At 44.2% G+C, this 25933-nt stretch overlaps 1 protein-coding gene across 5 annotated transcripts in view; it reads right to left on the bottom strand.

Annotated features, from left to right (window-relative positions):
- Cadps (calcium dependent secretion activator) overlaps positions 1–25933 on the bottom strand; it is a 449091-nt gene that overhangs the window by 209947 nt on the left and 213211 nt on the right. For all 5 annotated transcript variants that reach the window (XM_057770611.1, XM_057770615.1, XM_057770612.1 and 2 more), the window contains exons 5-6: positions 21751–21984; positions 16185–16306 (exon numbers count right to left, since the gene is read on the bottom strand). In XM_057770611.1, the coding sequence (XP_057626594.1) occupies positions 16185–16306; positions 21751–21984 (356 nt within the window). The remainder of the gene's footprint in view (positions 1–16184; positions 16307–21750; positions 21985–25933) is intronic.

Raw genomic sequence — 25933 nt, 5'->3', positions numbered from 1 at the left:
CAGGTCATATCTGGATTTGGTATCTTGGTCACTATTAAACTATGGGGGGGAAAGACCCTATTTTAACTTTTTATCACATTTATTTGTGTGTGTGTGCAAGCGCATGCACGCGCTTATGCACATATTTGCACATGTATAGGTACATGCCACGTTGTGTGCATGTATGGGAGAAGAATCTCTAGGAGTCAGTTCACTCCACGAGGGTCCTGGGGATTGAACTCAGGTCATCAGGCTCAGCAGCAAGTGTCTTTACCTGCTGAGTTGTCTTAGGCCCTGAATACCCTATTTTATAAAGAATTTGGACGGTTACTGGTTTTTGTAAGGAAATTGGAGTTTCCCACAATGTTCCATTTGTCTCCTGTTCATTGCCACTCTTGTATTTGAATTCACAACTGTTTTTTGATTTCTGCTGTTTCTACCTGATATCTGGCACAAATATAACCAGGGCATTAACTGCCTTTACCTCCATGCCCAAACATGCACTCTGTGTGCTTAGCTCCATGAAGGGTCACTATGTTCTGAATATAATAATTCTAATCAGGCAGCTCTTTTCGGTAACCAGGCAAATGGAGCAAACTGAGATGGCTCAGTGAGGCCAGGCGAGGACCTGCATCCGAGCACAACGATTTCCTTGCTGTTTGTACACAAACAGCTGAACTGCATCTTAATTCCAGATGCAGATTTGAAGGCTGCAATAGATTTTATGAGGTTGCCAGACACAAAGACAGATTGCAGATGGCAAAGCTGAAGCGACGGAGGTTTCTGCACAATCAATTTCAGCCGGCTCTTGCCGTGCGCCCCTTCCCCCTCAGGATGTAAGATAATGGAGGTGGACTGGATGTGCTCATTCAAGCCAAGTGACCAAATGTCCCCAGCTTGTCCTAAGATGTCAGACTCAGAGCACAGTCTAGAAAGTCCGGGTTATCCCAGAGGAGTTTGCTAATAGCCTGACTTCTCAGCACATAAGAATTGACTAGCAAAGGACTAGCAATACCATCTCTATGTGTTATGTGCGGTCACCACCACAGCTGAGTGTAAGTCTCCGTTACAACACCGTCCACAACCTGCGTGTATCTTTGGGTGGTTAAAACATGAGCACAGCTAGAGACACAGCAAAGAAAACTGGAAAACATCATCAAATATTTAGAGTGATGCTTGCTGGATCTGGGGATCACGGGCAATGTTTAATTCTCTTTACGTTTCCCCCACTTCACATGAACAAAATATCAATATCTTTGGTTAAAAAAAAACATAACATCAAATTATTTCTCTAAAAACGGTGTTAATGTGAAGACCAAACATGCTGCCTTACATGGAGTAGGTAGCAAACAAGCATGGTTTGAAGTGTTTATTTAAAATACAGACTTTCCCTTCAGCACTTAGGAGAATCGAGGGCCCAAATTCCACTGTAAAACTGCAGTCCGGCTTGATTCATTTGCACATAATTTAGTGTCATCTTCATGAAAGGTCCGAGGAGCAGCAGTGATGTCTCCTGTGGAGAGCAGACCCTTCTTTGGTGTTTTCCTAACCCTTTTCTTATTAATGCCTCTATCAGCCACAAGCTTCACTTTCGGCACAATGCAATCTGCTGTGGTGGAATAGAATATTTGTTTAACTATGTAAAGACGTGTTACATTACATTTCTTCATTTGTGTTACAGAATAATCTTTTGTGTAAAGATGTGATACATTTGTTTCTGCTGCATTTGTTTAACTATGTAAAGATGTGTTGCTGTTTCACCTTGCCTGCCTAAGGAGCCTGATTGGTTTAATAAAAATATGAGTGGTCAAAAGATAGACAGAGGTGGGGCTGGTGGGCAGAGAGAAAAGGAGAGCCATCCAGCTGGCAGCCAGCTGGCACCAGCATGGGGCCCAGACAGCCAGTCACGGAGGAAGCAGGAAAGCAGGATAGAGATGGTAAATGAGCTTCAGGGCAGCACATAGATGAATACAAATGGGTTGATGTAAGTTTTAAACAAAGCTAGCTAGTATCAGGCTTAAGCTAAGGTCCAGCATTCATAATCAATAATAAATATCTATGTCATAATTTGGGGGCTGGCAATCCAAGAAAGCCTGCTATAACCCACCTTACAAGTCAAATAGGAAATGAAGGCAGACAGGGATAGAAAATAGAGAATATCTATTTTCTCATTGAGTTTGGCATCAATATCACGATGTCAGCATGTGAGATGCTATAAATAATATGTGTGGTGATGTGGGGGAGAGAATGCATTTGGCGGGGCTGAGTAGTACTCTTTGAAGGGGTGGGATGCAAGACTCTGCCGGAGAGCCCAGCTGCATACCCATGACTTACCTCTACGGGTATACAAGACTCTGCCCTGATGTCAACTCACTAGAGGTCATCTACCAAGATGATGGCATTGCCACTTACATATGGTCAAGAGATGGAGGAAGAGATTGGTGGCCACTGTGGCTATAAACATCCAGGAGATGAGCCAGGTGCTATTCAGTGCAGACTTCTCAGTACTTGGTGTTACGCTTATAAGAACAGTGAGTACAGGCTAGTGTGGCCACTCTGCCCCAAAGATTTTGAATCTGTTCCCTTCATTCCTCTGTCAATGTGGTTATTGCCACTGTCACTTGATGACAATCATGGGCTGTTAGAATGAAGTTATAAGCAGGTGAATCCAGTATGGATATTCTTAAACCAAATGCAAATTTCTTCCTGTGACCCCTGACCCTGGGAGTCCAGTTCTGGCCAGTCTTATTGCTTCATATTCCTTTGCATTTCTTCACTGCAGTCTAGCCAAGCTGGCTTCTCTTCTGCCCCCTCAAAATCCCAAACTCCGTTTTATCGCCCATTTGCTGACTGTATGATTTTTCTCTTCCTACCATGTGTTGCTGAATATTTGTTTAGCTATGCAAAAATATGTTGCATTTGTTTAACTATGTAGAGTTCTGGTGTGTTTGTTTTATGATGTTGTACCTTGCCTGCCTAAGGCACCTGATTGGTCTAGTAAAAAGCTGAACATCCAATAGTGAGTGAGAGGTATAGGCAGGCCTTCTGAGTACGGAGAGTAAGGAGGAGGAAGAATTTAGGCTCAGGGAAGAAAGAAAAAGAGACATCAGGGAGATGCCAGGGATCAGCCAGCCAGATTTGGAGGAAGTGGGTAAGTAGGGCATGAAGAAAGAAAGAAAGAAAGAAAGAAAGAAAGAAAGAAAGAAAGAAAGAAAGAGAGGTAAAAAGCCCTGAGGCAAAACATAGACGAATAGAAACATGTTAAATTAAAAGGGCTAGTGGGATAAGCCTAAGCTAAGGCCAAGCATTCATAGCTAATACTAGGTCTTTGGGTCTTTATTTGGGAACTTGTTGACGGCTCAAAGAAAAACGCAACTGCACCCATGCTGTCCTCATCGCTGATTTCTCCTTGTGTTATCCTGACTTCAATAGTTACAACTCTGGCCTCCTTTCTCACTCCCTAAATTCAGATGGTTTCTTTATGCTTTTGCAAGTCTCCCCAGAAGAACATTGTCTTTGCTTCATCCTGCACTCGTGTTTTGGCTACATGGCCAAGTACGGCTAAAGATGAGAATTTGTGTCCTCAAACAAATTTCTGCAGATATAAGAGTAGAATAAAATGATCAACAATATAAGTATTCCAATTCAATCATTAAAATGGTCAAATGTAATTTTTCACTAGTTCTGACGTGCATAGGCATGTCCACTTTTCTTTGCTGTGTGTGCATGTGTGTGTGTTGATGTATAAGTACACGCGGAGGTCCAGTGGTCAGACCTAGATGGTTTTCTCAATCTAGCTCCATGTTATCATCATCATCATCATCATCATCATCATCATCATCATCATCATCATCATTATTTTGAGACACTATCTCTTACTGAACTTAAGCTTGTTGATTGGCTACAATGGCTAGCCAATGAGTCCCAGGGATCTTTCTGTCTCTGTCACTCCAGCTCTCAGAGGACAGGCTTACTCTACAATGCTTGTTTTTTGTTTGTTTGTTTGTTTGTTTGTTTGTTTTGAGTGAATACTGGTAAATGAACTTAGGTTTCCTGGCTATTCAGCAAGAACTTAATCAGATGAGTTATATCCCGAGGCCCTGAAATGCAAACATTAACATCATAGCACAGAAACAATACATTTGTTTAGTATGGTAAGCTGAATATTCCCATGGTGTCTCTATGGCAGACAGAAAAAGATGTTTACTTGGACGTGGGGTTGATACAGAAATGACACAGTTTCATCTAGTTTTGGAAATTTCTGACCCCTGTGTTGATGGGAAGTTGCTAAGTTTTCCTCCTTTCTAGATAGGACTATATGGCTGCGAGCCTTCTACAACTGTGACAGATGAACACAAGCAAAATTGTCTAATGGGTGTACAAAAGGTAGACCTGGGATAACATCTAATCTTTACTTTTCTTTCCAGTGTTATTTAAATTTGATTAAAATTTCTTTGCTGAACATGGATGTGATAGTCTTCCTAACATTATCAAACTAACATATTCTTTTACCTAACTATTAATTTATCACAAAATAGTCTCATAAATCATTACAAATATTAATCTTGATAATACATATCTAGACATAGTAATAGTTTTACAAGCTAAAAGAAAACATGAAGTAAGCACAGGATATTTTGACCCCGATAAGAATTTGAGTGCTTATCTATATTTGAACATGAATATTGAGATACTAACATTAATCAGAATTATATGTCTTCTTTATGGTTATTATCCTGTTAGTGGTTATAATGGTTTTCTATATGATTACATGACACCTGAGCATGTACTAGCTCAGAAAAGACCTTGAAACAACATTTGATTATCAGATCTTCCAAAGATAAGACAAAGTCACAACTACACGGTCAAAGTCAAACTCTGGTATACCTGTACTCAAGTTTCTCTCTCTATTGCATGTCCCATAGGATTAATAGATACCCTAATGGCAGGACTTTTGCCTATGTCCCCTCATTCTCTGTGCCACCTTTAGGACATGATATATGATATAAAACCTAACCTCCAGATGCAGTGGGTGGCTGAGGCAAGGATCAGCTGAGTGGACAAAGGAGCGTCTGCTGAAGGGCAGCAGCATGTACTCCTCTTCCAGTCCGATTCATGCCCTGAGTCACCATCCTGGTGGAGTCAGCACACAGTAGACTCATGGCATGAGTCCTGATCACAGATGGCCACAGGGCATCAGTCAGCTCTTCCAGAGGCTTCCATTTTCAAGGGTTGGGATGACTGAGATGGTCCTGCTTTGGGATCTCTTTAAACAGGAAGTAATAAGGGGAGAGACATGTTTTCTAGGGTCCCATGTTGTGCTATGTTTGACTAACAGAACGTCACTCAGTGTTGCCCTTACTTGGAAACAGGATGCATGCGTCAGCAGAGCAGAGAGGATAGAACGTGGTGGCCCTGGCAGGGTGGAATTGAGAAGTCAGGCTGCAGGGTCAGAATGGAAGATCAGAGGACGAGACAACACGTATATATCTGACTGGGAGATCACATCAGAAAACCACACCGGGGGATCGCAGTGGGAAATCCTATTGTGAGATTAGACCCCTCCACCTAATTCTTTTCTCCTAAGGCCTCAAATCTTGATACAGCAGACTTATTATACTCTGTAAAAAGTAAAAGCAAACATTCCCTTTAAAATTTTTCTTTCTCTATTCAGGGAACAGATTTCCCAAACAATAAAAACTTGATTAGATTGCCACCCTGTAGCTAAGTGTCATGATTATTCTTAGATTTTCAGACTTAGTTTGTGTTGCATCTGGTTGTTCTTTGGTGTGTGTATATATATGAGTGTGTGTATGTGCACGAGTGTGTATGTGTATGTGCATAAGTGTGTGTGCATATGTGCATAAGCGTGTGTATGTGCATTTGTGTGTGTATATATATGCATGAGTGTGTGTATATGTGCATGAGTGTGTGTGTATGTGCATGAGTGTATATGTGCATGAGTGTGTATATATGTGTATGAGTGTGTATATATGTGCATGAGTGCATATGTGCATGAGTGTGTGTATATGTGCATGAGTGTGTGTGTATGTGCATGAGTGTATATGTGCATGAGTGTGTGTATATGTGCATGAGTGTGTGTGTATGTGCATGAATGTATGTGTGTGCGTGTGTATGTGCACGTGCAAGTACGTGTTCATGTATATAAGTATTCCTTTCTTGAAAAGTGATGCTTGGCTGAGTCCGATCGGTCTTATAATACCAACTACTTGGTAAACAGAGATTGGAGGCTCTCAAGTTCAAGACTGACTGTGGCCTCAGAGTGGAATCTAAGAACGGATAGAGCTACTTGATAAAAAGCTGTCTTAGCCAAGGAAAGTAGCTCAGGGGTAGAGCACCTCTGAGCATGTGCAAGGCCCTGGTTTCCACTGTCAGTAATGAGAGCAGCAACAATGAGACTCCCTCTATTGAGTAAACACCCCATCACCCAAGCACAGAGGTTTTGGTTAAATGTGTTTACTTTTTAGCCTGTCCTGTTCTTGTGGAGGGTGAGCATTCATCTAAGTGCTGAAATTGATGCCTGTTAGTTTAATGGTCACTGGTCCTCAGAAGAGGGTGTCTGTCCAGCCCATCACATCATCTTTTCCCAAATGCTATCGAGGCTTCATTCTCTTATCAGTCAAGATTTATTGACCATGTTTCCATGGTAGGTCTTGTACGAAGGCATCCTCACACAAGACTTTCTAGGTACAAAGAGTTTACATATACACCACTCTAGACAGGAAAACCAGAGGGTATTTGGTTGAGAGACCAAAGATCTCTTCTTTAGTGACACCTGCTGAAGTCTGTGTGGTTTGCCTTCCTATCCTGCGTCCACCGACTGTGGCAAAGCTGGGCATTTCATATGCTTTGCTTAGTCATTACGTTCAAGGCCTTACCAGCCAGCTTCTCGGGCCAGTGCCATGGGTCTCAGGAGCTGAGTTTCAGACGGATTCCACAGCTCACCTGATACAATAATGTAAGGAGCGAAAGTGGGATCAGGATCAAGCGGATTTTTCCGGCAGAACATTGCTGTCGTGCCAGAGCTGAAGATTTATCTCCTAAGACTGCCTGGGCCCCAAGTACTCTGAGCTGGAAGCAAGGAAATGGAGAGTTTTTAAGGTCTTCCCAGGGCACTCTGAAGATCTGATGATTGATGTTTGGAAGGCCCAGGACTCTCGAACACTTAGAGTACTGGCATGAGCCGTGACATTCTGGTTTCCTCAGAGATTCCACTTTTATCAACATCAGGCGAGGTCTAGACCACAGCACAGGCAAACAAATCAAAGCAGCAGCTTAGGAGTGCACTGAGAGAACCAGCTTAGTCGCTGAATTCTAAGCTCTTCCACACGGGATCTGATCAGAAGGATGGTGGGTAAGTGGAAGGGTGAAGACCCGCTCCTGGGAGTGTGGGACTCCAAGCAAGACCCAAGGGGTTGTAACTTTAAGACACGGGAAGACATTGCACTCTGGACTCCTCTTGCCTTTGAGAAACCACTCTTGTGCCATTGGATCAAGCCCCACCCTATGTGTGCCCCCCTCTGCTGGAAGAGCCCCCCGTTCCAAGGGTGCTCACATCTCCTTGCTTTTCAGGGGTGTCTGGAGGACTGGGTAATGTCTCTTGATATCTCTGAGCTTCTGTTTCTATTTCATGGGAGGGAACTGATTTCTTCTGTGTGTACCCATGTTCAGGAGTGCGTGTTCACGTGTGTTCGTGTGCACATGCATTCATGCGTGTGCTTGAGTGTAGAGGTCAAAGATCATTCTCAGATGTGGTTCCTCAGGAGCCATCACCTTAATTTTTGAGACAGGGTCTGTGGATGGGACCTGACGCTTGTCAGTTAGGCAGGCAGTGAGCCCCTGAGATTTTGCTGTGACTACCTTCCCGGCTCTGGAACTACATCTGGGCACTACTGTGCCCCACTTTTTACATGAATGTTGGAGAACTTAGTGAATGCATGGTGGGATTTTTGGCTAGCACGACTTCTTGCAATAGGCTCATGCTTGCCCCTTTCACAGACAGCCTGATGGATTCGGTTTCAACAATCCCATAGGCAGGTGGCACGCCTGTCCAATTTGGAGAAATGGAGGAAAAGAGAGGAATATCTACTTGTCTGAGGCTACCCAGCTGGTGAATGGCGAAGGCAGGATTTAAGGTTGGGTCTGTCTGTTGACCAGATGGCACCTCCTAGTTTTATGCCTGGCACTGGTTTTAAAGGAATGGTGGAGCGTTTGTGACTGTCATGGTTTCCAAGAGGGTGGCCCCGTCATATGTAGGGCTCTCTCAGGGCGGGCAGAGCGCCTTATGGTATCTCTGGTTCATCTTTGAAGACTGAAACCGTGCTGATGCGTGTGTGTTGAGTTCACCTGCCAAAGGCACTGACCCGGAAACCTGCACTGTGTGAGTGGCAGCCAGATCGCCACTGTTCAAACAGCTGAATCCGTGGAAAGGAAAAGGAAAAGAACTTTTTATAGTCTTTCTAAAGTCTCAATCCTGTTTAAAATGCCTTCCTCCCCTGGTATTTCAGGAAGGCCAGGAAATAAGATAGTGAGAAGCTTCATTTCATGTTTGGTTTTGGCCCAGCTATTTATTATTAAGGCCATTTTGACTAATTCACAGAACCTCAGTGGGACTCAGTATTCCCATCAACAAATGGGCACAGCAGTATCTTGTAGTTCTTAGCCCAGCACCTAGTCAGTAGGCTGAATCAAAGTTAATGGTTACTGTTTTAGACATAGGCCACCTTCTACTCCCATCTCCCCTTCCTTCATGGAGTAGCATTAAAGCCAAGATTGTAAGAGCAAAATAATGTCTATGGAATTGCCAGTATTTAAAGACTATTGATTAATTTTCTTGAGGGTAGTAAGGAAGGCACAGTGAGTTAGGCTGTTCGCCCAAGGTTACATATGTGAGGAAGGAATTTGGTTCTGTGACTCCCGACTCCGGGTTCCTATCCATGACATCAGCATGCCGTTCCATTCACCACTGACTCTATACCAAGTGTCTCTTGTGTTATTACTAATATGGGGTTAGAGCAGCATTTCTCAACCTGTGGGTCTCGACCCCATCGGGGCTCAAATGACGCTTCACAGGGGTCACCGAAGACCATCAAAAAACGGGTATTCACATTATGATTCATAACAGCAGCAAAACTACAGCTATGGAAACAGTTCTACAGTTGGGGGTCACTACAACATGAAGCACTGTATTAAAGGGGTGTGGCCTTGGGAAGGGTGAGAACCTCTGGGTTAGAGCTTCTGGCCTGAATCTCACTGTCACAGGTAAATAACCTCATGGCATTCCTGCTTATTCCGTTTCTGATTATTAAATAACAAAAATTTACAAAGCCCATTCATTCTCAGTTTCCCATCGACTCACTCTTACAGTGCTCAATAAATTGGAGCTTGCCTGGATGTTTTTTTGCAATTGGAAGTTGTTTCAACATCTGACCGCCACATCCAGCCACTTCCTGCCCACTCAGTCTTAGCTGTAGGTCCTGTTAACTGCCTCATGCTCCTCCCCATGACTCTCTCCTCAGCCGGACAAGAGAATTGAAGAGTAGCTGGGGTGGAAGGGGTCTGAAACACTGCTTCTCAGGGCTTGGAGAAGCTAGGAAGTGTGGCGTCACGTTGATGATTGACAGCTTGGGTAAGTGCTGATGGGATTAGAGGCAGAACTTAGAGTCCCCTGCACAACCCTTTCACCATCTTTAGTGCCATTGGCCATTTTCCCCACTGGTTAACCTTGCCCTTCCAGCTGACACACAAACCACTCTTCTCCCACCCTCTGGACCCCTGGCTTGGGCTCCCTGTCTTGAGAGATTGGGCAGTGTCTGAGAATCCTGAATTTGGTGGTTATCATTTTACCGCTTCTACACTCACACGGCTTCTGGGATTCTGCAGAATAAATTTCAAGGTTAATGTTGTCTTTTACCATTTGTGATTTGATTAACTCTGAGAGAAAATCGAGAGAAACGGTGCCTGAATTTCCACTACACAGCATCTTCCGTCTAAATGCCTTCAAGACTGTGCAGGAGGGGGCATGGAGGCAAAAGGCAGGGAAGGAATTGGTCTCAGGAGACCTTGTCTTTTTCCACGCATGGGTCTCAAGTCCTAAAAAGCCACGGTGGCTCCCGGACAATTGGTCATTCCATCCCAGCACATGCTTCCCCATTTGCTCTGCTGCATGGTTCTACAACTCCAACGGTCAACTCTTACGGCACCCACCTTGGCAGAAATGGTAACTTCCAGAAATGCTTAGGTTTTCCTAAGCGTTCCTAAGAAATTAGAATTTTCCTGGGAATCTCATGCTGGGAGGAGAGAAAGGAGGAAGCCCAATTCCAGCCAGAAAAGGAGGCTGTTTCCCAGGGAAAGAGTTCACACAATTCTGATATGTCAGAGCATTTTGCAGAGAATGGAACCCAGGAAATGACAAGGACTGCTTATTTATCCATAACCCTGGTCCTCATATTAGGAAGGCAAAGACAGACATGGGGGTCATTAAGTCTCTTTGTCTCTCTGCCCAGTGTACTCACACTGAATACATCTTCCCCTCTCCTTTTTGCTGTTTGATTGTCCTACTGAGGTCAGGTGGCTGAGCACACCTTGTTAGGGCTGCCAGGATACAAGCTCTGACCCTAACAACTTTGGTAATGTTATGACCCTCCACTTTCACACCAATGCCTGGCCAGCAGTGTGTGCTTACTATGTATATGCAAACCAACATTGCTGTGATTCTAAGTTTACTCTGATTTTTTTCTAGGTTTTAAGATAGCAACCCAATCTTCTGCTCCCTGGCCTAAAACCTCCCCAAGCTTTTGCCAGAGCTTTAGAATAAGTCATCCTTCTTGTGGTTCAGAAAGCTCCAAGATGTCTGGCCTTGCTGTGTTCTTCAGACTTTCCTTAGGGATGTTTATTGGATAATACCTAGTGACACTGTTTCCTTTCTGCTGACTACTTTTAGTCTCAAAGCCTTGGCACTTGCTCTTTCCTCTTCCTGGGATGTTTTTCCCACAATTTCCTTCCTTCCTCATCCTTTGGGCATTAGTGTGAACATTCTACATATCAGGGGCATCATTGGGGATCTGAGTCACCTGTACTCTCACGACTCCACTATGGCAGCATGTCTGTCCCTTCAGGGACACAGATTATAATCTGGTTATTGTTTTATACAGCACTCTGGTGTTGATGACAGAGGCCCTTTATCAGGATGTTTGCGCAAAGTCCCAAAGCTGGGTATATGTGCTTTGCCACTGTAGTGCTAGCTGGACAGATGGGCAGATTCCACAGAAGAAAGACAGACACCTATCCCCACCCTCAGCCTCCTTTTCACATTCAAGTGAGGGAAGCAGAAAAGTTACTCTGCTTCCACGTAAGCCATTCCCAGGCTCTGGACACAGAAAATATTTGGTTAAAATGAGAAGGGACGTGCCGCCGTGGAGAAAATGATACACAAGGCCAACATTGGGAAGAAGCAAGCTGCTCTGTTGTGGGCTAATTGTGCTGGTGACTTAGCAGATCTCCCTCTCTTTGCATAAGCTGGTCACGAGAGCCCGACTCTTGTATTCTGTGCTATTACAGCGGAGAGCATATTCCACAGGAGAAAAATGGTGCAGAAAGTCACGGTGCTTTCTCTTTTATTTCTGAACACAGACACAACAGAATGACCGGATGCCACTGGAAAAGGAGTAGTGCTATGGCGAGAGTTCTCAGTCAAGACACTTTTCCTTCCCAGTCTCTTGGAAACACAGGGGAGGATCTGACTGCAATTTCTGATCCACGGCAACAATGGGATATACCCTCTGTGGCCTGTCGTGGCCAGTGGACTTGCCAAGTGGAATCTTGAGTTTTATGCAGAGGAATGTGGCTTTCAGGTAAGCGAGAGAAATGCGGGGCTCTTATTCAAATGTTCTCCTGCAGAAACATTATTTAAAGACCCCGGTGTTTAACCTTCCCAAATTGTGAGAGCAGAAATATTCACAGTGCAAAACTCCCAAGAAGGAGTGACTTTGGACAATATCAGCCACTCAGGGGTGCTTGCCAGCTTGCCATCGCTAGACCTCCACATTTGTCCCTGTCAGCAGGGTCACCCTTTATCCTGTGTTATGATGCACGCGATGCATTTTCTTTAAGTTAATTCAACCTTGAAATATTAACATATTTCTCTAAAAAGGGAAACTCATTTCCCTGTTGGCAAAAAGGCCCAGTAGCAGTAGCCATGAAGAAGAGGAGCTGCAGGGAGTCTGAGCAGAGTGAATGCCAACTGTTCCTGTCTGCCGCAGGAGGCGCCAAGTCTGGGGCCTGAGGAGGTGCCAAAGGCTATTGAGCACCAAATTAAAAAAAAAAAAAAAACCCTCCTTGTTCTGACCAGAGGATGAGCACCAAATAAAAAAAAAAAAACAAAAAAAAAAACCCTCCTTGTTCTGACCAGAGGAATGGGCAGGTAAAGACGTGGAAATGGAGAAACTGCTACCTATTTGATTTAATGTCGTTCAATGCTATGTTTTGGTAATACCTAAAGATCTGTTGCTATTCCTGGAGATTAGAAGAATACCTGAAAAATATCACCCATGGCGTCGATGGCTTACAGCTCTGTCCCAAAGAAGATGAACAAATACAGCCAGGGCCCTGGAACCACAGACTCCCCCTTCTCTACTTACACAAGGACTCCAGTTCTTCCTGCTCCCGCACTCCATGTTTCTCTGCCAGAAGCAGAAACAGTGCGCTGCAAATGGAGACGATGATTCCTGGCAAGCATAGCTCCCTGCAGCTTTGGAGCACATACTGGTGGCTCACCACCTTAAAGACCCAGAGGAGGAAGACAGAGCTGAATGGATATGTGGTGTGCTCAAAGATAATCCACACGCAGCAAATATGTAGCTAAACTGAAGAGCGAGTGGGGGCCACAACTGAGCTGTGAACATAAAAGCTGGTCCCACCACGTTCGTAACGACGGACACGGATCACGTGGATTACACAATTGATCCGATCTGACCTTGCTGAGAAAGGTACTCCGGTTGCAAGGGAGAGAATACAGTTGATAAAAAGAAGTGGCAGAGATCACAAATTCCCAGTTACTACGGCTGAGCGATATAGATCAGGGTTTCCAATGACTTTTCAGAGGTATTGGTTCAAATAAATTTGGAGTATGATTTAACTTAAAAACTGTTAGATAGGTTTATTTGCCACTGGGCTTTTCAGAGATCTAAAATGTCTATGAACAATGAGTAGTTCACCAGGAGATGTAACGTCTCCAGTTTCCCAAACATACTTGACTATGCTACTCCAGTCCCTGATTCTGTTTTTTTTTTTTTTTTTTTTTTTTTTGAGTCTACTGTACAGAGATCACATTGTTGGGTAAAGGAGTGATATAACATCCTTCTGAACTTGTAACTATACATGAATAAAAAAGACAAATGACAAATTCCTTGTAGATATGTGATAACCAAGGTGCACTGTGCGGCTACTGACTGACATTTATTGGCTGCAAAGGTAGACTCTCTGAGTAACAAAATGGGCTTGAATGGGATTTTGGTTTGGGAACATGTACATGGGACATGGGCAACAGCTGGCTGGAAGAAACAAGATTCAAAAGCGCCGGTAGGAATAGGGCTACCCTAGGGAGGGTTACCAGGTAATGAAGGATACCTTTTAAGGTAACCAAAATCAAGTGCCAGAAATAGCACAGAGAAAAGCAGTGGGGGAAAATCGCAAGGAGGAGGAGAAGAAATAAAATCCTCAAAGGAACGAAATGATGGGGAAGATCCCAAGTCCAAATGAAAGAGGCAGGACGAAGGGAGACCTATATAGACAAGCCCAAGTATTTTTCCAGGTTAAAGCAGACAGAAACAGAGGAAACCAATCTATCCGCCCCGAGCTATGACAAAGAAGAAGATAAAGAAGATCTCAGGAGAAAGAAGTGTGCATTTGGAAGAGGACAAGGGCAAGATGAAAGGAGGCCGTATCACAGGGATAAAGAAAGGGACAGGAAGCGAGTGGACAGCACTCAGATCTGAGTGTTTGGCTTCAGCACTGTAGACAGGCTACTTCACATCGCACCCCTTCTCTTCACATGGCGGACATTACAAGGTGATTATGACATACAAATTTATCTTGAGATCCTCAACACAGCATACTAGGTAACACTTAAGCATTTGATGGACTTGAGCCTGGTTATGAAGCCTGCGTGCTGCATGCATTAAATGAACCAGCAAACCCTCCGTGAGGGTTTTGTAATAATCTCTGACGAACGGGGACTCAAAGGAGCATCCTCTGCCACAAGAGCACATTTTGACCTGAAGAGTTTATGCGCATGGATGGCATGACCTCTACAGATGTGAGCAGGTACGCTCTTTCAGGCATATCTAACACATTGAAAATGCTTCTCTATAAACAGCAAGGCACAACGACATTGAAAAAGATGGGGCCACTTGAGGAAATGTTAGCTTTCAGCCAGTCATCATCAGGTGGAACAAGGATTAAGGGGGGGAGCGAGAGCATAGGACAAGTGACACTGACCTCTATTTCCTCCCGAATGTTCATTAGCTCCCCAGCCCCAACACACACACACTTCTGGACCTCTGAGGCATTGCTATTCATACAAAGAACCACTTGGAGGAACATGATACCTTCGGCCCTTCTCCAGCCCGAGAAACACTCAGTGATTCCTTTGAACTATTTTGTTTGAACATCCTGGTGAGTTTTTCATGTTCTTCCAAACAGCTCCTGATGCTCTGGGGAGGAGCTGGGGTGGCGGTGGGGGTTACCTTTTGATGACTCTTAAGGATTAATGCCAGCCACATTCATCTACGCAGGCATGATGGAGATTGGAAAAGGAAAATCAAAGCCGTGCTTCTCACCCCCTCTCTTTGGGAGGCTTGGGAAGTCTCTTTACCCAAACGGATAAATCTTCACTGCTACCGGCCATTGCCCCAGCATCCTAACTCATCCACGGCCTCACTTTGGGTCCATGCACTGCAACCAGTCAGAATATGCTTTCCCAGTGCATTTCCAGCATCTTTCCCACCACCACCCGTACCCTTGCCCAGCTTAGGAAATTCCTTGGTTCACAATCTCCAGCCCCAGTGGACTATTCAATGCCACAGGGTCATTGCCAACTAAGTACTATCCATGAGCTATTCATTTCTTCGGGTGCTTTATAACATTAAAGCAGATAACTCAGGAAATGACCTGTTCAGGAGCTGGTTCAGGTCTCCCAAGCATCTCCTCTCAAGCCACCTTTTCCTCTGTTTATTTCCACTTGTCCATAAGTACCCATAGGTATTGGTTCCGACCCCCTCTACCCATTGATGCTCAAGTCTTCATATCAAACCACAGAGTGCTAATGACCTATTTATGTCCTTTCACAGACTCCGGATCACCACTAGGTCACAGGTTCCTAGTATTAAGTACTCTGGAAACAGTTGCACTGCAACAATATTCTTTTTATTTTCTTATGTATTTATTTTGAGAGAGGGTTTCTCTCTGGGATCCTGGCTGTCCTGGAACTTGGATTAAAGGCATGTGACACCACACCAGGCCGAACAATACTCTTTCCTCTTTGGTCAAAAATGTTCAATCCACAGACAGACAAGGCAGGCTGACTGCATTTATAAATACACATTTGTGATGTTCCCACTAAACCGTGAGCCCTGTCAGGCTCACAAGTGGCCACTTTTCCTTCCTCTATGCCACAGCACCCTGTACACACTCCACCCAGTCACTTGTGGCTAAAAGCTTCAGAAATGCGACCGTTGCTTCAGATTCCCTTTTTAACTTTGAATTAACTGGGATCCTTGTCATAGCTGCCAAATAAAAATGGTGTCAAGGCTGCGGATGTCCCTCAGTTGGAAAAATGCCTGCCTGCTATGTACGGAGTTCTGAGTTCAACCCCCGGAACTTCAAAAACCAGAAATGGTGGCATATTCCTGGGACACCAGTCCTGGGGAAGTGAAAGGAGCAAGAAAATAAGCCCAGGGCCATCCTTGACTACATGGCAGGGAGGGCTAGCCTGGTCTACATGGGGGGAGGTTGAGGCCAGCCTGGACTGCATGAGAATTTTTTTTAAAATGGAGTCACATCGCCTTGTTTGATAAGGTGTGTGTTTCCTAGTCTCTTCTGGGAAAACAGACCTTCCTTTTGGAGATGGCACAAACCAAACCAATGGCGACAACCTCAGTGAGATAAACCATGGAGAAACTACTCACGTTGGCTTTGAAGCCTCAGCTTGATCCGTCTGTAGTTTTTCCCCGCCCTCCACCTCCATGGTGCAGTACACGATGCGATTTGGAGCCAAGGATTTAAGGCCTTGAACTTCCATGATCACCACCTGAAGACAGAATCATATAAGAAGGATTTAGCACCAATGCCAGCGGTAGCATCACCGAGGTAGCATCACCCACAGGAAGAGAAAGAGGCAAGAAGCTAGAAAGCCAACAGGAAGGCCATGGCTTGGGCTGGGCTTTACTGATTACTCAGATCTAGGGGTCTTCTAGGGAGAAGATGTAACTGCTTACAATGGAGACTTTTGTCTTCAGGGTGGAACAGCGTGGTTCATCCATTCCCTCTGCTGCAGTGTAAATTGAGTGTGGAGCCTGCAGATGCTAAGTAACCATTACACTTGAGATAGACCCTTCAGTCTGCCCTCCCTCCCTCCCTCCCTTCCTTATTCTTTCCCTCTTCCCTTCTTTCTTCTGTTCCTTTTCCTTTTATATCTGTCTGTCTCTATACTTACCTCTGTGTCTGTTCTTTTTTTCTGAACCTTTCCCCTTTCTCCTATCTCTCCCCTCCCTCCCTCCCTCCCTCCCTCCCTCCCTCCCTCCCTCCCTCCCTCCCTCCCTCCCTCCCTCCCTCTTCCTTCCTTCCTTCCTTCCTTCCTTCCTTCCTTCCTTCCTTTCTTTCTTTCCTTCCTTCCTTCCTTTTTTCTTTTCTCTTTCTTAATAGGTCTCAGGCTAATCTTACACTTGCTGTGTAGCCCAGGTCTTGAACTTAGAATTCTGCTCCTCTGCTGTGGCAGTGAGGATTATAGGTATGGCTCATTGTTTACACTGCCAGGCAGTCTCAGTGAGATTTGCTAATTCAGATGCTCTTAAGGTCAGACAGGTGAGGTGAACTGGGTTGGCTATTCTTTATGTTAAACAAATAGGAGAAGAAGGCTTAGTCCCACACTGTATTTAAAAATATTCTAGCTGGTAGTACTGCACACATTTAATCCCAGCACTCGGGAGGCAGAGGCAAGTAGGATCTCGAGGCCAGCCTGGTTTACAAGAGCTAGTTCCAGGACAGGCTCCAAAGCTACAGAGAGATCCTGTCCTGAAAAACAAACCAAACAAAAAACAAGCAAATTCTAGCCTTTTAGGTCAGCACTTGGTAGAAACACAGTTTGTGCATTAACCTTTCTCTTGATAGCAAGATAAACAATAGCGAAGAACTAGGGGTCCGCCAGGGTCACCCAGCTTTTGCACCACAGCGTGGGCAGGAAGTGGTAGAGACTGATAACCTGGAGGGCACAGGCTCTGTCCACAGGGATCACTGCCACTTATCTGTCCCTAGTTCAATGACCAGACACGCTGCTTTGTCCTGCTGGAAAAGAGAACTCTGATCATAAAACATTATGATCGGAAATTTGATTTTTAAATGCTGATGATCTGAATAGAGAGGAATAAAATGTGCCAACTCTATGTATACTACTTTCAGAGTTATTTACGATCGTTGTATGTCAAGGCGATTGAACTAGAACCCCAATAAACATGCAGCTTTATAGTCTCTGCTCTATCCTAAACTTGCTTAAACTTCAGCGATCTCTTATCCCCATTCCATTTAGTCACCTGCTATTCTGATAGCAATGTGATGGTAGACTCTGCCATCGAGGCAAGAGAAAGAGGGAAGGGAACACTAACTTCACAATCAGAACAATAGCACATTACCTTAGTGACCTATGAGTAACTGCGAGTAGCATCTGGGGAAAATCACTCTCTCTACAAAAGGGGTAATGGCGTTAAAAAGGAGAGAGAAATGGGTATAGGAAAAAGACACATGCTTCTGGGGGGTTTAGGTTCAAGGAAGCACCTTTGGGATGTGTAAGTTTTAATTTTGCCATGGGATAGCAGATTCAAGCAGGATGAATCGGATCACTGATTGAGCTTGTAAAGCAGAGGTCACCGGTTTCTCTTTCTGAGCCTTTGCTCAGAGCGTTGGCTTTAACCCAGACGTCTTCCCCTCAGATGGTTTTTCCCTGGTGCTGCTGCTGGGCAGGGGCCACACTTCACTTTTAGAGCCCTGGGCAGCTTCTGGGATGTTGGGAAATGATCTCACACTTAAGTCCCTTCCAGTTCTGCCTTATTAAACATGCAGAGGCTTAGCTTTTTTCTCGTTTCCTTCCTTCCTTCCTTCCTTCCTTCCTTCCTTCCTTCCTTCCTTCCTTCCTTCCTTCCTTTCTCCCTTCCTTCTTTCCTACCTACCTACCTACCTACCTACCTACCTACCTACCTACCTACCTACCTACCTTCCTTTCCTTCTTTCTTCCTTTTCCTTGAGAGTGTGTGTAGATGCATGTGTGGACGTCAGAGGATAACCTCAGGAGTCTGGTCTTGCCTTCCACCTTGTTTGAGACAGGGTCCTTTGTTCACTGTGGTGTACTCCTGTTGGCTGGCCTGCCAACTTTGAGGAGTCTTCTGCCTGCTATAGGAGTGATGGGTACAGGCACTCACTACAGCTTCGGGACTTCGGTGGATTCTATAGATTCTCCCGCTTGTGTGGCAAGTAATTCTCCCACGGAGCCATCTTGGTGGACCCACCTCAGCGATCTCACCTACTAGGTAGGGATGTGATGTGTAGCTGTTATCCCAAGTTTATATACTGGAGAAGAACCACATACATGGAAGGCAGCAGCATTTATGGCAGAAAGAGAACAATTTAGAATCTGAAAGATCTCATGTTCCGTCGGATTCTGGGCCCACATTAGTTGTGTCATTTGCAAGTGTCAGGCTTTGTTCACATATCTGCGAACACCTCAGAGGCCTTCGGCAAACACCTGTTGCTTCTGCTGGAGCACTCCCTCGCCTACATTCACAGCACAGCATGCTGGGCCTCTTCTCTTCCTGCAGCAAATTGAGCTTGTGTCTCCCTGTCTCTTCCAGCCACTTGGTTCTCTGATTACTTGAAATACGCCTTGCACCAACCTGCAAATTCAAATTGCAGCCTCCTCTGCCGCAATGACAGTCCTGTCTCCACCTGTTCTTGTGGCCTCCACTCTCTGTGCTCCCCAAATGCATTCACGAATAGACGTGCAAAGGCTCTGGCTGGTGGTTTTACTATACTCTGCCATTTAGTTTTCCAATTAAAAAGTATGTGGGGACCCAAGGGCTTTGCAATCTGTGCTTGTATTTGAATCCTGTTCACAAAGACTGTGGCTGAGGTCTTGCCTCCACCTATATCCTAGACAATCAGCTACTTAATATTGAGAACTAATAATGAATTAGAAAATTACATAATTAAAAGCTTCATGAAAGTCAATAAAATACTTTTTCCTTCTATCTGTTGGAAGACAAGAGGGAGTTGGGAATAAATTGCCACCTTTAATTGGCAATAATCAAATTCAAAGACACCTAAGCAACAGCATTCAGTACCTCGGGTGGCAGTACTTAAAAAAATTAAAAAAGAAAGTTTCTGTGAGATTACGCTGATGTGTTTTCTCACAGGAAGGGTTCTATATTTAATTAAGATCCACCTCTGCTGACAGCGGAAAGCTCGTGGAAACACTGCAGTGTGAAGACAGGCTCTCTATCTGAGCTGAGCAGAAAAACAGTTTACCTACAGAGAACACGCAGCGTCCTTAACGACAATGTGTAAGATACGTGTAACCTTTCCATACTCTAATTAAATCTACAGAAAGTTGATCTGTTCTCTTGATTTCCCTAAACCTAGAAGCACTGTGCGATTGTTATGTGGTGTACAAATGTTCTCCCTCTCTCCCTCTGGCCCTCCGTCTCTCCCTCCCTTCCTCACTCTGTAGTACAAGAAAGGATTTTGAACATTTTATCATGATAAATATTTGAGGGAACAAAGTTGCTTATCTTGACTCAAACATTACAAAAATGTATCAAAATATTACACGTGTATAATTTTATGTGCCAGTTATATATAATACATATTTATATATGTGTGTGTACAAATTTTTGATTGCTATTGACCTTCGATAAGTTATATGGGGTTCTCTAACTTTATAGTATATAAAAGAATACCTATATTCAAGTCTATTGGGACAGGCCCATAATCCCAGGTATTCAGGATTGATGCACTAGAGTGGCAAGTTCAAAGCCCGCCCAGGATACACAGCAGATCCAAAGCCAACCTGAGCAACTTAGGGGGACCTTTAGAATAAAAGGCAAAGATGAGAAATACAATAGTCCCATGGCAGAAGGCTTGTTGAGTACAGGTAAATCCCGCATTCAGTCCTCGATATGGCAAAGCAAACACTCCACTGTCCTTACACAGCTTGTTAAAGTACATCCCAGACTGTCTGAGTTCCTCACAGCTTTCTTGAGGCATATTTCATGTGCCATATAATTATACCCCTCTGTGTGTACAGCTCTGTGACTGTTTAATAAGCTTATCAAGTTGTGGGGCAACCATCTTCAATTGGCTTTAGGGCTGCACATACCTGCCATACACCATATGTGTGCCCATTTCAACCTTCCACCTTACGTAACAGACGGCTAACCTCTTTAATCTTGTAGCATTCGGGATAGTTGAGATCGGTGGGGGTCATACTACATGTCACGTGTTTCATCTGACTTTGTGCACTAAGTATAATATTGATGAGGTTCATTCATATCAATGCGTGTTTCAATAAGTGTTCTTTTTGCTTGGTGTATAGTATTCTGCTATACAGATGTGTTGTGTTTTTTCTTCCTATTCATTCACTCATTGAGTGGGATTAAGGGTGTTCCTATTTTGGCTATGATGACTATGCATCCAAACATATTTGTGAGGACATGTGTTTTCAGTTCTGTGGGGTGGGTATCTGAGCATAGAATTAGTAGGTAACACTGGGGCCCTATATTAAACTTTTAAAGAAAATACTAACTTAATTTCTAAAAGCAGCTGTGCCATTTTGTTCCTATCCCCTACAGACGCTCAGCAGTCTGACTACTGAATCAGTTTCCCAGTGGATTTGGATGCTGGTGGATCAAAACCACTCGACAGGAAAATATGAAGAGCCAATGTGTGAAGAGAACATGATAGAAGAATTTACTGACATGCAGAGCGGAGTACCCTTCTGCCTTAGCCTGGAGAGATTCTTACTTTGGAGGCTGAAATAAACTGAACTAAAACAAAACAAACATAACAGTCACAAGGGACTCTGCCATACAGCCACCAGGAAAGATGAGGGGAAAAGGAAATCTGTAACTCATTCCAATGATACTACTTCGTCATCTCAACGTAGGCTTCTAAAAACACAAGCTTTCTAAATTGCAAAAAATCTGGCCAGAATCCTTGAGTACTGCTTTCAGACAGGGAAAAATAATTCAATAATCACATTTGGCAGGTGGCTCTTCAGGCTGCACTTCCTTAGGAGAAACAAGGCTCCTGGCAAAGGGGATGGTATACCTGCTGACGAGGTGACCTACCCCAGCAAGATGTTATTTTAATAATATTCTAGGACCAACGTGGAAAAAAAAGATGACTGTGATGTTGTGCCCCATCCCTACCCCAGGTCTCCTTCACTGGCTTATTGCGCCAGCTCACTTTCAGGGATTTGAGGCTTTTTACCTCCAGGGAGAAGGAGAGCAGGACATCAGACTTGGACAGCTGGTTCTCACTCTCCTCGCCCATGTCAATGATGGAAGCGTTGTGGCTCCGTTTGAGTTTCTGCAGCTTGAACTCTCCACCCTTGGACACCGGCATGCTCTCCAAGTTGGCCATGAGCAGGTTGACCGAGGACTTGAGCTCCTCGATGTACATGTTCTCCATTTCTTTGGATACGAACTTAGGAAATTTGCGTTCCTTGCAAAAACAGAAAAGAAAAAAAATAAAGAATCAGACCCAATTTACGTAGAAAGTTCACACACCAGAGTCCCACCTATGATCATGTCAACCATGAATGAATTTGCCCTGATGTTATGGAAGTGTGTTAGGAAACACTCCAGCTGACTGTGGAGACACCGCTTGAATCTCCATCAGGTAGGAACACAGTAAGAAAGAGGAAAATGCTTGACTATTGCTCTATTTTTTTACCCTGGTGTTCTCCAAAAAATTAAATTTGTGCAAAGAGAAATGGACGATAGTTTTTCAAATCCAGTCCCAACAATTTTTTTTTCCTTTTTTGTCAAAATGTGGTCAACTTGTTTGTAAGTTCGGAGACAGAAGCCCACCCTATTTCTGGATGCCTGTAGAGATTTTGTCACAGGAATTATTTTTTAAAAAATAGCTCATTTGAAATGTTTTAACTATAGCCTGTGCTTATTTCTAAGAAGAATATTTACTATTTTCAATAAAAAATGAAAAAAATGAATAAAATGAAGAAAAACAGGATTATAATTCTTCAGGAAAGTATCAGGGGAGCTGAGCATCAGAACTGACCACTGCCATTCTCCCTCCTGGCTCACGATTTCAGCTGTAAAAGCAAGGGATCTGACCAAGCTATTTGCTTCTCTGCTTGGACTTTCAAGTTGCCTGAGTTCCTTGAATATTCCCTGGACTGGCAACCTTATCAAAGCACCATTTCCAAGCTGGAATATGAAATTGCCCTGTAAACCCTACTCTATAGCCTACTGATGGGGTGAGGGAAAAGCCAAACAGATTATATGAGTTATGACAAATCTAATTTAAACTGATCTATCAACTCAAAAAACTGATGAGCTTGGAAATGTACCAGGATACACTGAGCTCCCAGCAAGGTGGAAACCACAGCTCAGATTACACAATCCCAGACAAGCTTTTTTTCAAAACCTTGGTTTTAAGAGTCTCTGGTATAATGGTTAATCTTGATTGCTAATATGATGGAATTTAGAATCCCCATGGAAACGGATCTTGGGGCACAGTGGTGAGGGTGTTTCTGGTTTAGGTCAATTGAAGACCCATCCATTCCATGAGTGAGTATCTGTGGTTGACTAACTAGAAGGAAGTGACTATCAACGTCCATAGCTCTGTGGTTCTTGAATGGACATAATGAAACCAGTCACCTCACACCTCTGTGGCTGGGCTTTCCCTACCAATGGACTCCACTCTCAAGTTAAGAACCAAAAGAATGCCTTCCTTAACTTGTTTCTGGTCAAACATTTGGTCTAGAAACAAGGAAATTAACCGACACATCAAAATTGCCTCCATGCTGAGTGTGGTTTCACTCAAAGTCCCCAGGACATTGCTGAAGATCTAGACACCATGCCATCACATCACTGGGTCAATAGTTTGTCAAAAAGTCTACATGAAATACTCATGTATCTACCACTCGGCTGTGAAGGGAGGTGGGGTGATTATGGATAAAGTTTGGAAGAGAACAGGGTTGCGTTTTTCCATGGCAAAAGAGTACGAGGGTCTCAGATCTACTCAGTGAACTCAGAGTTTGGTTCCTTCGGGAAGCTCTGACTAACAACACTTCTTGCCTAAGGGTTGTACTCGCACTGTGTGGTACTTTCTCAGCACACTGTGGGTGGATGTGAGAGCGGCAGGGTGGAAATGGTGCAGTCCTGGCATTGACAGAAGTTAGCGGTGAGTCAATGTGAGAGGCTCCCCAAAGCCCAATAGCTCTAAAACTTGCACAAGGCGCTTACACATCCTGATTCTTAAACCCCATCGGGGGACAAAAGGGATCCTGAAAACTGGGGCAAACTTGGTTCAGAGCCTTGAAGGCATGGAAACTGGAGTTCTGGGCCATTCTGACGTAGGAAACCACACAAACATGTTAACTGTACCTGTCGCTATGAAGATTCTGGTAGGAGGATATAAACATTTTTAAATCACAGTTATCAGGGTTGGGTTGGGGGGATGAACACAGAAACATCAAAGTAGACATTCTAGTAGACACACAAGAGATGTGAATGCTTCCAGAGAGAATTAGTGGGGCTTCACGAAGGAGGGTCTGGTCAAGGAAGAAGAGTTTCCCTCGAGGCGGAGTTAGCTGGGAACAGAGCAATCGGCATGCTCTTCTTCCTGGTATCTAAGAGGATAACTCAGTATAGTCCACACAGTGTGTCCTCATCTGCACATGTTCCTTCTCAAGAGGGAAGAGTACAGAGGTAGGTGGACTCATGGTGTGAGTAGTCCCTGTGCCACACCAAGGCTGCCAAATGGCAAAGTTTACATCCAAAGAAACAATTTTCTGACTATCACCTTTATCTTCAATTTAAAGTTAGAATATTAATACACACAGGGATATTTGAAGGAAGATTGGGTAAATGGGAGCTTGCATTTTTACTACCAGTTGCTGTCTTTGCCAAGTGAACTGGGAGAGGAAGAGTAGTGTTTATGAAATCGTTTATCTTTGGCACGTCAGTTTTGAGAGTATACACCAAGTCTGGTCTCTTTCATCATGTACTTCCTTTGAACTCACTTAAGGGTTTGTGTGTGTGATGGGGAAACCTTGTTAGCCAATTATCTTTAAGAAGTGGATCCAAAAGCCAGGCGGTGGTGACGCACGCCTTTAATCCTAGCACTCGGGAGGCAGAGGCAGGCAGATCTCTGGGAGTTTGAGGCCAGCCTGGTCTACAAGAGCTAGTTCCAGAACAGGCTCCAAAAGCTACAGAGAAACCCTGTCTCGAAAATACAAAAAAAAAAAAAAAAAAAAAAAAAAAGTGGATCCAAGTTAAGGTGTGAGCTTGGAGTTCTCGTTCCTGTTTTGTGAGTTTTCCTCTTATAACAAATAAAAATATAATTGTTTTTATCCTTTAGCTAGCCTGGTTATTTCCTGAATCAAGCTAATTTCTACATGTGTGCGAGTGTGTGCGAGTGAGTGTGTGTGTATGTGATGCATATGCTTGCTTGCATGACATCTCTGTGTGTGTTCTTGTGGGCGCAGGCACACATGCAGAGGTTTGAAGACAACCTTGGGTGCTGGACCTCACTTTCACTCTTTCCTGAAGCAGGGCCTCAGTCATTCGCTGCTGTGTTCATGGCTGGTTCATGAGTTTCTGCAGGTTCTTCTACCACTTCTTCACACTCTGCTTTAGGAACTCTTGTATTATAGACACGTTCTACCACACATATCTTTATGTGTGCTGTGGCCCTCGGATCCTTGCATTTGTGCAGCAAATGCTATTGAGCCATCTTCCCAGCCTCACTTTCTGCCTGGAACCCCTCTGTCTTGGCATGTTAGAAGAAGGCCCAGCCGATGTTTGCACACTTCACCTTTCTGTTGCTGAGTTATTTTCCACCAAACTCTGCCTGAGAACACCGGAAACCCCAAAGCATCATCGCTCTTCCCAGACGTTGGACAGTTTCAAATGACATCATAAAAAGAGCTTCAGAAAACTGAAGCCTGTGATGGAACATGAGGCCATTATTTTTTCCCTTCTCTGAGTACTTGAGCCTTAAGAAGAAACAGCTTTCTGTCAATCTGGGCTGTGATTCTTGAGGGGGATTTTCCAGTGGCAGACTCACTGCAAACACTTTTCAAGGCTGTAACTGTTCCCAGATAAGAAAAGCGTAGCTGCCCATCTCCGCTGTTCCTTTTCTAGGCATAAAAATGACAAAGGTTTTCTTTTATTCATATTGCTTTATGAAAGACACAGTGTGGGGGTGGGATGGCGTCCTCCAGACAGAATCCTGTTGGCCACTCACTTTTGTTTTGGTCTGACAGTAGTGTTCAATGGGGGACACTCACCAGGGTTAACTGTGAGCAGCCACACTAATGGAATGTTGGAACGTATATTAAAAAAAAAATTGCCTTTAATCCCAGCACTTGGGAGGCAGAGGCAGGCGGATCTCTGTGAGTTCGAGACCAGCCTGGTCTACAAGA

Source organism: Chionomys nivalis, chromosome 5 (genome assembly GCF_950005125.1).
Source record: "Chionomys nivalis chromosome 5, mChiNiv1.1, whole genome shotgun sequence".
Classification (NCBI taxonomy): Eukaryota; Metazoa; Chordata; class Mammalia; order Rodentia; family Cricetidae; genus Chionomys; species Chionomys nivalis.
This window is presented reverse-complemented; position numbering and strand designations above follow the sequence as displayed.